The sequence below is a fragment of the Orcinus orca genome, chromosome 20, assembly GCF_937001465.1.
Source record: "Orcinus orca chromosome 20, mOrcOrc1.1, whole genome shotgun sequence".
Classification (NCBI taxonomy): Eukaryota; Metazoa; Chordata; class Mammalia; order Artiodactyla; family Delphinidae; genus Orcinus; species Orcinus orca.
In genome coordinates, this window is record NC_064578.1 from 13,080,569 (window position 1) to 13,094,554 (window position 13,986).

Here is a 13,986-nt window from a genome sequence, read left to right on the forward strand (position 1 = left end):
GCATCCCCCTCAGTCTGTCACCCCCATTGTAGTTCACCAGTGATGCAGTGAAAGATGATGTAGGGACTTCCCTGCTGGAGAATTCTGTTGTCCAGCAGAATATACAGGTGTGCATTCCAATGACTGCTGTCATTCAGTGGACTGCTTTGAGATATTACATAGGTGACATGTGTACAACATACATTTGATGATAACATATAATAAGCTAATCCTCTGAAAATAGTTCATTCATGTGAGGTGTATGTTAACTGCTTTCTACTCTGAATTACTGGGTCACTCCAAGGGTCCTCATTATGCAGATACTAGTTTCTGCAATGCTTCTTTTGCACATGATGTAATTTTTGTCAAGTGATTGAACATGATAATCTAAAAGTTTTAATAATCTTTGAAAGTATTCCACATATTATTTGATCTTATAATAAGGAAGGATCATTCTTTTTTTTTTAATTTATTTTACTTATTTATTTTTGGCTTCATTGGGTCTTCATTGCTGCGTGTGGGCTTTCTCTAGTTGCAGCAAGCAGGGGCTACTCTTCTTCGCAGTGCACGGGCTTCTCATTATGGTGGCTTCTCTTGTTGCAGAGCACGGGCTCTAGGTGCGCGGGCTTCAGTAGTTGTGGCATGGGGGCTCAGTAGTTGTGGCTCGCAGGCTCTAGAGCACAGGCTCGGTAGTTGTGGCACATGGGCTTAGTTGCTCCGTGGCATGTGGGATCTTCCCAGACCAGGGCTTGAACCCATGTCCCCTGCATTGGCAGGTGGATTCTTAACCACTGCACCACCAGGGAAGTCCAGATAATTCTTTTACAGATGAAAAACCTAGATGCAGATAGATTAAACCATTAATTTACTAAGTCGGTGCCAAATCAATTTTAAAAAATTACTTTGTGGGTTAGAAGGAACTTTTAAAAAGTTCTAAAAAAAAAAAAGTTCTAAACATATGTAATAAGTTATATACTCCTTATAATAAATGTGAACAATACAGAAATCTGAAAATAAAAAGTGATCCTCCCCACTGAATACCCACCAGAAGGTTACTAGTCTGTGGTTAGTTTGTATGTATATACAGGTCTACTTTTTTTTTTAACCCAAATGAGATTGTATTAAGCATATTATGTACTTTGTTTTTTCCACTCAAGAACCTCTTGTACAAAAATATACGTGCATGAGATTGGTAAAATAAAATGGAACATCCCCACAAAGGATTATTAGGTAGATGTAAAAAGAAGGAGGAAGATGTCTGTGAATTGCTATGGAGTGATCTCTGTGATAATTGTTAAATGAGAAAAACAAGGTGTTAAAAAGTATATAAAATGTGCTACTTTTGTGTAAGAAGAAATAAGAAAATATGCAAATGTATACTTAATTTTGCAAAGAAAGAAACATAGGAAGGATAAACCGGAAAGTACTGAGGTTGGTTACCTCCCAGGGTAGGTGGGAAACAGGGTGCAGGGTGGGGGCCTGGGGGGTAGTGGTATTTCTGGCCTGACTTTGTATAGTTTTGACTTTTAGAACAATGTAAACATTTTGCATATTCAAATATAGAATAAAACCATCAGGAAAAGGGGGGAACGTTCAGTGGAACACTATCCGAAATAATCTAGTTGCATTTCATGTGAATAACAGCTTTACTATAGGGGGAAAAAAGAACAAACCCAGGGACTTCTGATCACAGTATTTAGACTCCACCTTCAGTCAAGACAAAAGGAAATGTGAACAAACATTGAGCCATAATTAGCAAGTTTATTTTTCACAGTGGTATGGACAGTTCTGCTTTCTGTGTACCCCAGGATTGAGCAAAGGAGTAAATATATTGAGGATAAATTTACCACTTATAAAATCAGGCTCTGAAATTTCAGTTTTCCGAACTTGGCAATCTTGTCATGTCTGCGAAGGGCATATTTATCTGATGATTTCAGAAGGAACAATAAAATATTTAAATTATCATGACTGTATTTCCTTTTTAAAAAGACACTTGATTGATGCGAGTGTTTCTTCATAACAGCTAAGACTCATTGCATTCTGGGAGGATTGTCATTGTGTAATAGTGGTCATATCCAGTACATTGATTGCAAACAACAGGAATTGACCATGGCTAACTTGGGCAAAAGGAGTTTGTTGGAAGGCCACTGGGGCCTGTAGAGTTGACAGGAGGCTGCCAGCTGGAGGCAGGGTGGAGGCCAGGTTGTAGGGACCCAACAGCAGCCAGTCCCTCAGCTGGAACAGGAATCATGTGGCCAGGACGCTGCTGCTCTCGAGATGAGGGACGTCCAGCCATTCCCCTCCTTGCTCAAGACTCAGTATTCCAGGAGGATCAGATTGGCTGAGCTTAGGTCACAGGCCTGCTGGCTGTACTGAGGCAGAAGATGTGCTGAGTGGCCTTCACCAAGGGTTACTCTCCCACCAACAATAGGAGGAGAAAGGGTCTAATTATAATTACATAAAGGAGTGAAGAATTGATGGGTCACAGTTACTTCTCGGCCCCCCCCCCCAAAAAAAAAACCAAAGGTTTGTTCAGCATTGGTGTCCTTCATTTCTAGTGTAAGAGTGATTTTATGTACATTAGACTCATTTGGTCCTCACAAAACTGTGAGCTGAGAATGATTGGGAGGTGGCAGCCCAGGACTCATCACAGGTCTTCCACTTTACAGTCTAGTGGGCTTGCTCCTCCGCCCCCCTGCATTTGGCCTGCTCTGTCTCAGTTTGGGCTGTTTTTTCTTCCAGGTTACATAAGGACAGGCTCGATCTTTCTGGCCCAAACTCAGGACCGGCTGATCTCCCTGAAGCGCATCAATTCAAGGCTGAAGTACGTATGAGGCTAGAAGCCTGTCCTGACTTTACTGTCACCTGACCTCTGCCGGAGGGCAGTGAATGTCATTGTCCCCCTGTGTTCTGTGGCAGTGTTATAGGCATCCCCTCCGAGATCATCTCCCCCAAGAAAGTGGCCGAACTTCACCCTCTCCTCAATGTGCACGACCTGGTGGGGGCCATGCATGTCCCCGAGGATGCAGTGGTGTCCTCTGCTGATGTGGCTCTTGCCCTGGCAAGTGCTGCCTCCCAAAATGGTAAGCACGTTTTGGGGTTAGGAAGGAAGAGGTCGTCTAAGAAAGCATCTCTCAGTAGGGCAGGAATACCAACCAACTTCCATATTGGGACACTGGCTCCTGGCTCCTAGAATTTTTGTCTTAATATAGTATCTGTTAATATTTTTCTTCAGGGCCACATTTTTCTTATTAAGGTCCAAGGAACTGCTTTTAGTCCTGCTTAAAGCACTTCAGATGTAAGGGCATTTTCTCCCCCACAGGACTTGAGAAGCTCTAAGGTTGAAACACACCTTGGGGATTTAATCCACAGCTTGGATCATATCCTGATCTTGGAATGAATGGGGGGAAGACTAATCAGCGTCTATGGTGTTATATACTTTGGATGAACTGATTCATGATGTACGTAGATTAGGATTTAAGGATGCCCAATGGCACTTTTTCTCTCCTACCCCTTTTATGATCCCTGGAATTTTTTTGGCCATGCTGCGTGGCATGTGGGACCTTATGTCCCTGACCAGGGATCGAACCTGTGCCCCCTGCAGTGGAAGCGCAGAGCCCTAAACACTGGACCGCCAGGGAATTCCCATGATTCCTGGAATTTGATTACATACTAAAGTCAGTTTTTTCAGTTGGCCTGGTATTTTCAGTCTTGGGAAAGGTCCATTTACACAGTCTCAGGATGCAGTTCCAGGAGATTTTTGGTTTTTAAAATTAAAGGCCAGCATCGACCTGGCCTCTTCCGTGTTTGTTGTGAGTCTGCTGCACATGCCTAATTCTGAAACATCAGATGATGATGCCCCAACTCTTTGTTTACATTGGAACAGGTGTTCAGATCTATGACCGGACAAGTATTCTTCATGTTATGGTGAGGAAAGGTCAAGTCACTGGTGTGGAGACTGATAAAGGACAGATCCAGTGCCACTATTTTGTCAACTGTGCGGGTCAGGTAGGTTAGCGACAGTACTGGGTCACTGCTTTTCTTATTTAACTTTTGTCTCCAGGATTTTTTTGGGGTGGCGGGGCGGTACAGATGTACAGTTAATATTGTGGTGGACTAAGCAGATGTCAGGGACCACACTGTTTCTTGTTTGGACAGGAAAACTCAGAATCTCTCACTCCAAATCGGAAGCCTGTTCTTATTCCTCAAATAGAAGCCTGGGTGACCTTTTCCTTCCTCCCCCCTGGCTAATTGGCGCTGTCCTGGTCAGGAAGGCCAGGAGAGTTGGGCATTGACAGCAATCAGTCCTTGGCGTCGGGTCTGTCTGTGGTGTTTCGTTTCATCCTACCACCCAGCAGATGAGTATTAGGCTGTTTTATTGTGTCAGGAATGTGGATTCAGTTTCCAGGACACTAAACTGCTGCTGCTTTGAAGGCAGATTGGTCCCTTGCCTCCCACTCCACAGTCTTAAGGGGACCTAGGAGTACTTGCTGCCATGTGCAGTTCTTTATGATTGGTATTTGGGGTTTGTGGTTGAGGCCAGGCGTTTTGTTAGAAGGGCCTCACTTGCTCCCCACGAGCTCCTTTCACGAGCTGGTAAATCTGTCTTCCTCTGCTAGAAAAGCAGACTTTGTGGTTTAAAGGGCGTAGTGTTGCTCCCCGTCCAATAACTGAACTAAAGCAGGCTGGAACTTGGCTTCCCACAGCTGACGTGGAGGCAAGAGCGCACAGAAGCCACTTGAAATTAAACTCTTTTCAAGAGGCTGCACTTGCTCATTTGTCTTTCTGTTCCTCTTCCACCCACAAATCAATCTGTCCGTTTGTAGTGGGCATACGAGCTGGGTCTGTCCAACGAGGAGCCGGTTAGTATCCCGTTACATGCCTGCGAACACTTCTACCTTCTGACTCGCCCCTGGGAGACCCCTCTGCAGAGCAACACACCAAGTGAGGACTTGCACTTTGTTTTTAATCTTGTTTCCTTGCCCCTGTTCTGTCCTCTGCAAAGGAAGGCTTTCTGCTAAGGACAGACTGCGCCCGGAAGAGTCTTTTCTTTTTATTTCTTTTCTGGAGCATGGTACAGGGAGGTGGACCCCATTGTAACTTGACTTTAATAACTCTTTATGAAAGGATGGCCAAAGTGGGCATTGCACTTAAGCAGTTTTTGTTTGCAAGCTAACGGGTAGTCTCAAACAGGTCTAAACTGAGAGTGTTTGGAATGTAACCTAGAGTTCTTGACTTAATGCTACACGTTGTGGAGATGTCACAGGTGAGCTATAAACTCGGGCTGTTCAGAGACTCCCAGCGCTGTAGGGAGGGGTTGATACCACTTGGAGGCCTTCATCCCTGGAGTGGGCTCCACAGTCCCCCCTTCTCTCTGGCTTTCACGTGTCACAGTGGCAGTTAAGCAGTTTGATTCTGAGAACTAGTGAAAGCTTCTAGGTAAGTGATCTGGTTAGGGATAATCTGAGAAACAGTCTCCACTGTAAATCTGAGAGGGAGGATCCTCCTCCATGACCGGGAACAGTATTTTAAAGCTAATGAACGCCTGTGTTCACTGAATGCTGTTTGGTTAATAAGTCCAATTTTGGGTGTTTTTGTTTTGCTGCTTTTTCTGTCCATTTAGACAGCTGGCTTGTCGCTCAACCCTGTCTTCTCCTCTACCCCCCACCCCCTTGTCATTTCTCTTCCTCAGCTATTGTGGATGCCGATGGAAGAATTTATATTCGGAACTGGCAGGGTGGCATCCTGTCTGGGGGCTTTGAGAAGAACCCAAAGCCAATTTTCACTGAGGGCAAGAACCAGCTGGAGATTCAGAATCTGCAGGAAGACTGGGATCACTTTGGTGTGTGAACTAGATTCTAACAAGATTGCCTTATATTGTCTAAGATGTTACACTTTAAAGCCTTTTCAGGAACACAGGCATACCTCATTTTATCGTGCTTCGCACATGCTGAGTTTTTTCTTGGTTTCGTTTTTCAATTTTTTTTTTTTTGAAGTATAGTTGATTTAGTGTCATGTCAAATTCTGCTGTATGATACTGAGTTTTTTATAGATTGAAGTTTGTGTTGAACAAGTCTGTTGGGACTATTTTCCAACAGCATTTTCTCACTTTGTGTCTCTGGCACATTTTGGTAATTCTAACAATATTTCAAGCTTTTTAATTGTTATGGTTGTTATGGGGATCTGTGATCAGTGCTTTTTGTTGTTACTGTTGCAAAAGATATGATTTGCTGAAGGCTGATGATGATTAGCATGTTTTAGCAGTAAAGGTTTTTTTTGGTTTGTTTTTGTTTTTTACTTTTTTTAGAAGTTTTTAATAATACACTGAAGTCTAAGTAGAAAATTTTTTTAAATGATCTTTTTTTGAGGTCCAATTGATGTACAGTATACAAGTTTCATGCGTACAAACAATATAGCGATTCACAATTTTTAAAGGTTATGTTCCACTAATAGTTATTATAAAATATTGACTACGTTCTGTGTTGTACAGTACATCCTTGTAGCTTATTTTTTTTATACATAGTAGTTTGTACTTCTTGACTCCCTGCCCCTATCTTGTCCCTCCCCTTTTCCTTCTCCCCAACAATAACCACTAGTTTGTTCTCTATCTGTGAGTCTGTTTCTTTTTTGTTTACATTCACTAGTTTTTCTTTTTTAGAGTCCACATATAAGTAATAACATACAGTGTTTGTCTTTCTCTGACTCATTTCACTAAGCATAATACCCTTCAAGTCCATCCATGTTATTGCAAATGGTAAAAGTTTTTTTAAGAGCTGAGTAGTATTCCATTGTGTGTGTATATATATACACACACACACACATCTTCTTTAGCCATCTGTTGATGAACACTTAGGTTGCTTGCATATCTAGCCAAGTAGTTTTTAATTTACATTGTTTTTGGTTATGTACATTGTTTTTTAGACATAATGCTATTGTACATACAGTACACTATAGTATAGTGTGAACAAAATTTTTATATGTACTGAGAAACCAAAAAGTTCACGTGACTCACTATATTGCGATATTCACTTTATTGCGGTGGTCTAGAACTGAACCGAGATATACCCGTAGTTCCTTATTTGATCTTTGTAACAACCCCTTTTGGTGGTTACAGAGGGTAGTCCACAGAATTTGTCTGATCTAAGGATACAGTTATTGGTGAGCAGATTCAGGGACCTAAAATTAAAATCTTGGTTTAAGGGACTTTTGGCTTATCACTTATTCGCCTAAAATCATTGCTGAAATTTTAGGCTGGGAGGAAACCTTCTTTTGATAGGACTTCATTTAAAATCGAAGAGAATTTTAAGAAGCAAAACAGTTTCATTAATATGTTCTTTTACTCAATTTTTAAATAATTTTAATTTATCGAATAGGTAATACAGTCACATGGTTCCAAATTCAAAAGATATGAAAGGGTCTGTAGTGAAGAGTGTCCTTCCTTCCACTTGGACTTAAAATTTCTTTTCTTTAAATTTAGGAAATTTCAAACTTTTAAAAATGAAGAGAATAATATAAAGAAATCCCATGTACCTACCAGCCAGCTTCAGTCTGGCTTCATCTTTACCACTGTCCCCCTGGATCATTCCCTGACGATGGACTTACCTTAAAACAGGTTGAGGATCTGTCTTTTGCAGCTGTTCCAACTTAGGAAAACATTGCCTTTTATTGCACATCTCTTTGGGGGTCATTTAAGAGCTTTTCCGTGAGTCCTGATCCCTTTGAGATTCTATAGCCAGATGTAGTATTTACTCTTCCATAGCTCCTTTCCCTCTAAAGAGTATCTTTATTTCTCCGTCTTTATGCCAAGAACTCTGTAGGAATGCCCCATACTTCCCCAAGGCTTCTGCTTCTGATAGATGGCCCAGTTGGCTCATCTCAGAAAACCTCCACAAGACATTTTCCGAAAGGAGAGGGAATAGAAGAGTGTAAGGGGTAGGGAGTTTTGAATCCCCTAAAGCTGACGACTGTGTTTGGGTCTGTTTTTGTTGCTCAGAGCCCCTGTTGAGTTCCCTGCTGCGTAGGATGCCAGAACTGGAGACTATGGAGATCATGAAGTTGGTGAATTGCCCCGAGACCTTCACGCCGGACATGAGGTGCATCATGGGCGAGTCCCCTTCAGTGCGGGGCTACTTCGTCCTGGCGGGAATGAACTCTGCTGGCCTTTCGTTTGGTGGAGGAGCTGGAAGGTAAGTCTTTAGCACTCAGGTTCGGCTTGCGAGGCTTCTTCCTTTCTGGAATTACTTCTGGTTCATAGGGTTTGTGAAATACCTAATCCAGTATGTTCAGATAAGAGGAAGACACATGTCATGAGAGAGTTGTCCCCTTCAAAGTATTTGCCATGGGAGGCACTTCCCGTGTTCCAGACATGTCATTGTACAGAATGTTTTTGGAACTCCTCTTTTGGAGTTAGCCTTGGAGCCCGTGGGATGTTCTTCTGTACTACTTCAGTCATAACAAATGTTGGTCCTTTGAATATGTATTTGAGTTTGGAAATAGCCAAGTGTGGTGAGTGAAGTAGAAGATCATGCTGATCACACAGGTTTTTATTTTCAAATTTGGTACTTATAAAAATTAAGCGAGGGGGCTTCCCTGGTGGCACAGTGGTTGAGAGTCCGCCTGCAGATGCAGGGGACACAGGTTCGTGCCCCTGTCTGGGAATATCCCACATGCCACGGAGTGGCTAGGCCCGTGAGGCATGGCCGCCGAGCCTGCACGTCTAGTCCGGGAAGATGCCACATGCCGCGGAGCAACTAAGCCCATGCGCCACAACTACTGAGCCTGCACTCTAGAGCCCACGTGCCACAACTACTGAGCCCACGTGCCACAACTACTGAAGCCCGCATGCCTAGAGCCTGTGCTCCGCAACAAGAAGCCACTGCAATGAGAAGCATGTGCACCACAACAAAGAGTAGCCCCCACTCACTGCAACTAGAGAAAAGCCTGCACGCAGCAAGGAAGACCCAACACAGCCAAAAATAAATAAATTAAAAATTAAGCCGGTGTTGAAAGGACAAATACTGTATAATTCCACCCATATGAATACTTACAGTAGTCTAATTCATAGAGACAGATGTAGAATGGTGCTTGCCAGGGGCTAGGGTAAGGAGGGAGTAGGGAGGGGCTGCTTAGTGGATATAGAGTTTGTTTGATGAAAAGAACTCTGGAGGTGGATGGTGGTGATAGTTACAGATAATGTGAAAGTGCTTAATACCACTGAAGTATACACTTGTAAATGGTTAAGATGGTAAATTTTACGTTGTGTGTTTTTTACCACAATTTAAAAACATTTTTTAATTGACCAGTGTTCTTGAGTGAATTGTAGAATGGCTCTGAAGACAGTTATGGAGTAGAAGTTACCAAAAATGTTTGGAGCAAAGGCGATATGGCCAGATAACTGTATAACCTCCTGAGGTGACTTTTTACAGGAAAAAACAAACAAACAAAAAACCCATTGGATGTATGGAGTACATTTGTATGGAATGTGGCTTATCTCTATACTTTCTAGGGAATCTTATCATTAGAGCTCATATCCTCATAGTGGTCTTGTGAGAGCAGTAGATGGATATAATTTGTTTCTTCCAGAAGTTAAGGAAATTGCCCAGAATTGCTCAACCACTCTTGACAAGATAGAGTCTTTCGATTCTGTTGGTGCTTGATTCCTAGTACAGCGCTGAGAGTATCATGATGCTGAGAGGCCCAGCAACTTCCCCCATCTACACAGGTACCTCGCCGAGTGGATGGTGCATGGCTATCCCTCAGAAAGTGTCTGGGAACTGGACCTGAAGCGTTTTGGAGCCCTCCAGAGCAGCCGAACCTTCCTGCGCCACCGTGTCATGGAAGTCATGCGTAAGTGAAGCTTTATCCCCGTTGCCCATCGTTGCAGGCATCTGACTGGTTCTGTCATCCAGAGGGGCAGATTCTTCCTTGGTTCTTTAGTAATTGCTTCAAGTTGGGCGTCTGAGTTTGGCTGTTTCAGGCCTGTGTTGGGGGCATTATGCCCACATGACATTTATGGAACATTTTCTGTAGTGTATTGTATCTTAGTTACCTCGGGGACCAGGAAAGTGGACTAGGACGTACAGGTGGTGATTCCTGTCAGACTCCTGGCAGCAGCTTCTTGAACATTCCCAGCATTGCCTCCTTTCCACTTTGCTGTGTCAGAATGAATGCTCTCACTCCCCACTTGGTCTTTGAGATCATGGTTTGCTTTCCAAGGCAGAGAATTTGCCAAGTTAGTCTCAAAGCTTCAGGCTCCTTTGAGTGACTCTCGTCATTAACCCATCCTATGCTAGCAAGATAGGAAACCATTTCTCATGTAAATACCAAACATACATTCCTGCTCTTTCTCCTTGTTTTTGCTTCTCTCTGACTTTGAAGGACGCTTTTAACTTGTTACTACTTTGTCTTGGCTTTATTTTCCAGTGTGCCCTTTAGAGATAGCTTTTGAATCAGGAATTGAACCAAATCAGATTGTAATTTCATTTTTGTATACTGAGGAACTGTTTTCAGACTTGACCAAATATATCTGTTTGGGGAATAGTTATCCTCAGGACTAAGATTCTGCACTGGCTGTGACCAGCATTCTTGTTTAAGGACGGACTGCTGGTTTAGTAGCTGGAGGTTCCATTAGCAATGAGGCCTTTGGATGACCTGTCACACCTGTGTGCTCACTTTTGGTCTGGGGCAGAGAATTCACATCCATGGGAGTTAAAGGACCTGGAAGCAGTATGTGTAACTGCTAAGGTTATTTAGTGACTATTTTGGTTACAGTGTTGAACTGTTAAGAGTCTAGGTTTCTACATCCATCGTTACTTTGGAAGCTGTGCAAATTGTAAATGAGCTGGAGCTTCTTGATGATACAGTCCTTTTGGTGGCCGCCTCTGATTCTCATGAGCTGGAAGTTGCAGGCATGATAGAAAACGGGGAAAGGGAAAGTAGAACCTAAAGCCCAGAGGAGACTGTCACAGTATAAGGACGCCAGCTTGGTTTCCTTCTCTGTGATCTCCCAGTCTCCCCCAACGCTGACGTACCTCTTGTTTGGCCTGGTGTGAAGTCCGGTCTTCTCTCTGCAAGAGACTAGAGACCACACTCTTTCTGGGTATTTTACTTATTCACTGTTGCAGATTGGACATTAGGAGAAATGAATTCTGACCCTCCCTTTGTTATGTAAATCATGTCACTGGGACAATACTTTGCAACCTGTCAGATTTCAGAACCACCAAATCAAGGTATGCTGTGTGCCCTTTTGCTTCAGAAATGGCTAAATATTAGGAAAAGTGTGTAACAGGTCTGAGGCTCCAGCAACACAGGCACTGGAAAGAATCAGGTGCCATTTTTTCACACTTTGTAACCACCTGTGTCCCGTGTAGACATAACCTTCATCTCTGCTGGGAGCTTAACAAGGTTTAGAACTCTGACCTTTCTGCCATTGTTTCTACCTACTAATTTGGAACAGTAATTATAAACAAAGATCTAGAGTTGTTATGTGACTCACAGCTATATAAGTCTGTGGAGGGGTGTTACCAGCTCTTGCAATGTGATCCTTTCTTCTGGAACATTCGTGTCATGCTGGGTACTGTTTGGCAAATTAGGCTACAGCAGCCTGAAAGCATGCTTTTTTGAATAGGAGCAGCTCCAGAGGCCCATGGATATTGGTGCTCAGCTCTGTGCCTTGGGCTTTCGTAGACTGCTCTTCTCTCTCCTAGCTCTGCTGTACGATCTGAAGGTTCCCCGCTGGGACTTCCAGACAGGAAGGCAGTTACGCACATCCCCTCTGTATGACCGGCTGGATGCACAAGGAGCCAGGTGGATGGAGAAACATGGATTTGAGAGGCCAAAGTACTTTGTGCCACCAGACAAGGGTAAGAAGGCACGTTCTCATTTTTGTTTTTTGGGGGGTTTTTTGTCTTAAGAATAGTAAACCTTGTTTTTAAATGTGCATAGCTAGTTTGTCTTCCTAGGAGAATAAATAATAAAAACCTATTATACTCTACTGATCTATCAAGGAGACTCACCAGTACAAGTCCCCTCCTTTTCTGTCTTCCTTTGGTTTTCTCTGTCCTGTAGACCTGTTGGCCTTGGAGCAGAGCAAGACTTTTTACAAGCCAGACTGGTTTGAGATTGTGGAGTCCGAAGTCAAGTGCTGTAAGGAGGCCGTGTGTGTCATTGACATGTCCTCTTTCACAAAGTTTGAAATAACAGTAAGTATTTGGGAACCAAAAGAACAGATTTGGAAACTTGCGTATTTATTGAATGCCTCTTGTTTTTCATCTGTCACTTCAAAGCAGACTAAGAACTCTGATATATTTTAGTGTTTCACCTGTATTATAACATTTTCTGGAATTTTTAGCGCTTTGTTTCTGGTTCCTTATCTGCTTGCAGAGGCTCATTTGACACTAGAATCAACAGCTAGCTTTCTCTGGAGCTCGTTGCAGTGGAGCAAATCTGCAAATACTGTTGCACGAGTACCGGCTAATTGCATTTTCTCCGCAAGTGACTTTGCTTGTCAGGCTGCGTTACGGGCCAGAGGTTCTCATGTTTGTTCTCTCTGCTTCTTTCCCTAACCCTATAGTCCACCGGGGATCAGGCATTAGAAATTCTCCAATACCTCTTCTCCAATGACCTTGACGTGCCCGTGGGCCACATCGTGCATACCGGCATGCTCAACGAGGGCGGAGGGTACGAAAATGACTGCAGCATAGCACGGCTGAGCAAGCGCAGGTGAGCCGGCTGCCACTCTGCTCCCTCCGCCTAACGGCTGTGGCGGAGCCGAGCGCTCAGCTCACCTCTCCAGGAAACTGTAATAACACTGAGGACAATAAAACATTTCAAAGTCATGGCCAGTTCATTAGCAGCCCAGCACACACACAAAAAGCACCAGGAGGAAAAAAAAAAAAAGAAACCCACCAGATTATGTAAAACTTGGTGTGGAAAAATTACTCTATTTAGGAAAAATGCCTTATCTTATGTTAGTAGGTCTGTATAATTTCTTGGCACTAGCAGAAAGCCAGAATCTTCTGTTTTGTCATTATGTGGTATATCCTAGAAGTATGTGCAGTTGGCCTTCCCTAAAAGCTAAGAGATCATTCACCAGTGTTCTGTTTGTTGCTTTGAAACTAGCTGAGAACTTACTGCTTCCTGATCATTCTCCTGCCTGGTTTTGATTACTTTTGGGTCTCACTTTCAGTTTCTTCATGATTTCTCCAACCGACCAACAGGTCCACTGTTGGGCCTGGCTTAAGAAATACATGCCAGAAGACAGCAACCTGATTCTGGAGGATGTCACCTGGAAATACACTGGTAAGGGGGCCCTCTGCAGTCAGCTGAGCAAGGAAAAGCCAGCTGATCGAAGTTGATCCAGATCTGTCTTCTCCATTTGCCTTCTCTATATCTGATATTCAAAAATGAGTGTCAGAATTAGAATCTTGGAAGAGGCTCCTGGTCATAGAAAATTGATCTCTAATGCTTCCCCGTGTTTTTATAAGTGAAGTGTGAATGAGTTAGTTCTTCAGTTTCTTTGTGTTTTGTTTACTGCTGTGTCCCCTACAGCCAGCATATCAGAGTGCAAATATTTGTTGAATGAATGAGTGACTCATTATTAAAGTATTTTTATATTTATTACCTAAGTATTATTTTCTTCAAAATTTCCCCTTAGTTTTTATTTTTTCTTTAATGAGTAAATACTTTTTAAGGATAGATAACTTAATTTCCTTATTATCTCTTCCTCAGCAGTCTTCTCAGGGAGCAACCCCTCCTCTTCTGCCACCTGATTCCAGCTTTAACCCCTCCCTACCCGCAATGGACCCCTGCCCCTCGCTTCCACCAGGCCCTCATCCTCAGTTCATCATGGTAGCAAATATGATTACTTTCTCGCTACCAGATTAGAAAACTATAGAAGCTTATTGAAGCAAGCCTATTTTCTAGTCCATTTAAGGGTATTTGATGTGTAATTAGCTTAGGTGCTGTTGTAAATGTGACAGAATCCAGGCTGGGTGGGCAGCTCTCCTC

At 43.0% G+C, this 13,986-nt stretch overlaps 1 protein-coding gene across 10 annotated transcripts in view; it reads left to right on the forward strand.

The window, feature by feature from the left end:
* The window catches only part of PDPR (pyruvate dehydrogenase phosphatase regulatory subunit), a 41,991-nt gene that overhangs the window by 14,287 nt on the left and 13,718 nt on the right, over positions 1 to 13,986 (forward strand). For 8 of the 10 annotated variants that reach the window (XR_004485111.2, XR_004485109.2, XR_004485110.2 and 5 more), the window contains 11 exons: positions 2,722 to 2,803; positions 2,899 to 3,062; positions 3,866 to 3,987; positions 4,806 to 4,923; positions 5,672 to 5,821; positions 7,973 to 8,165; positions 9,701 to 9,825; positions 11,685 to 11,840; positions 12,046 to 12,179; positions 12,551 to 12,699; positions 13,166 to 13,278. Coding sequence is in view for 7 of the 10 variants with exons in the window: in XM_033434654.2 (XP_033290545.1) it covers positions 2,722 to 2,803; positions 2,899 to 3,062; positions 3,866 to 3,987; positions 4,806 to 4,923; positions 5,672 to 5,821; positions 7,973 to 8,165; positions 9,701 to 9,825; positions 11,685 to 11,840; positions 12,046 to 12,179; positions 12,551 to 12,699; positions 13,166 to 13,278 (1,506 nt within the window). In the remaining 3 variants the exon portion in view is untranslated. The remainder of the gene's footprint in view (positions 1 to 2,721; positions 2,804 to 2,898; positions 3,063 to 3,865; positions 3,988 to 4,805; positions 4,924 to 5,671; positions 5,822 to 7,972; positions 8,166 to 9,700; positions 9,826 to 11,684; positions 11,841 to 12,045; positions 12,180 to 12,550; positions 12,700 to 13,165; positions 13,279 to 13,986) is intronic. The other 2 variants (XM_033434659.2, XM_033434660.2) reach the window with 2 other exon arrangements.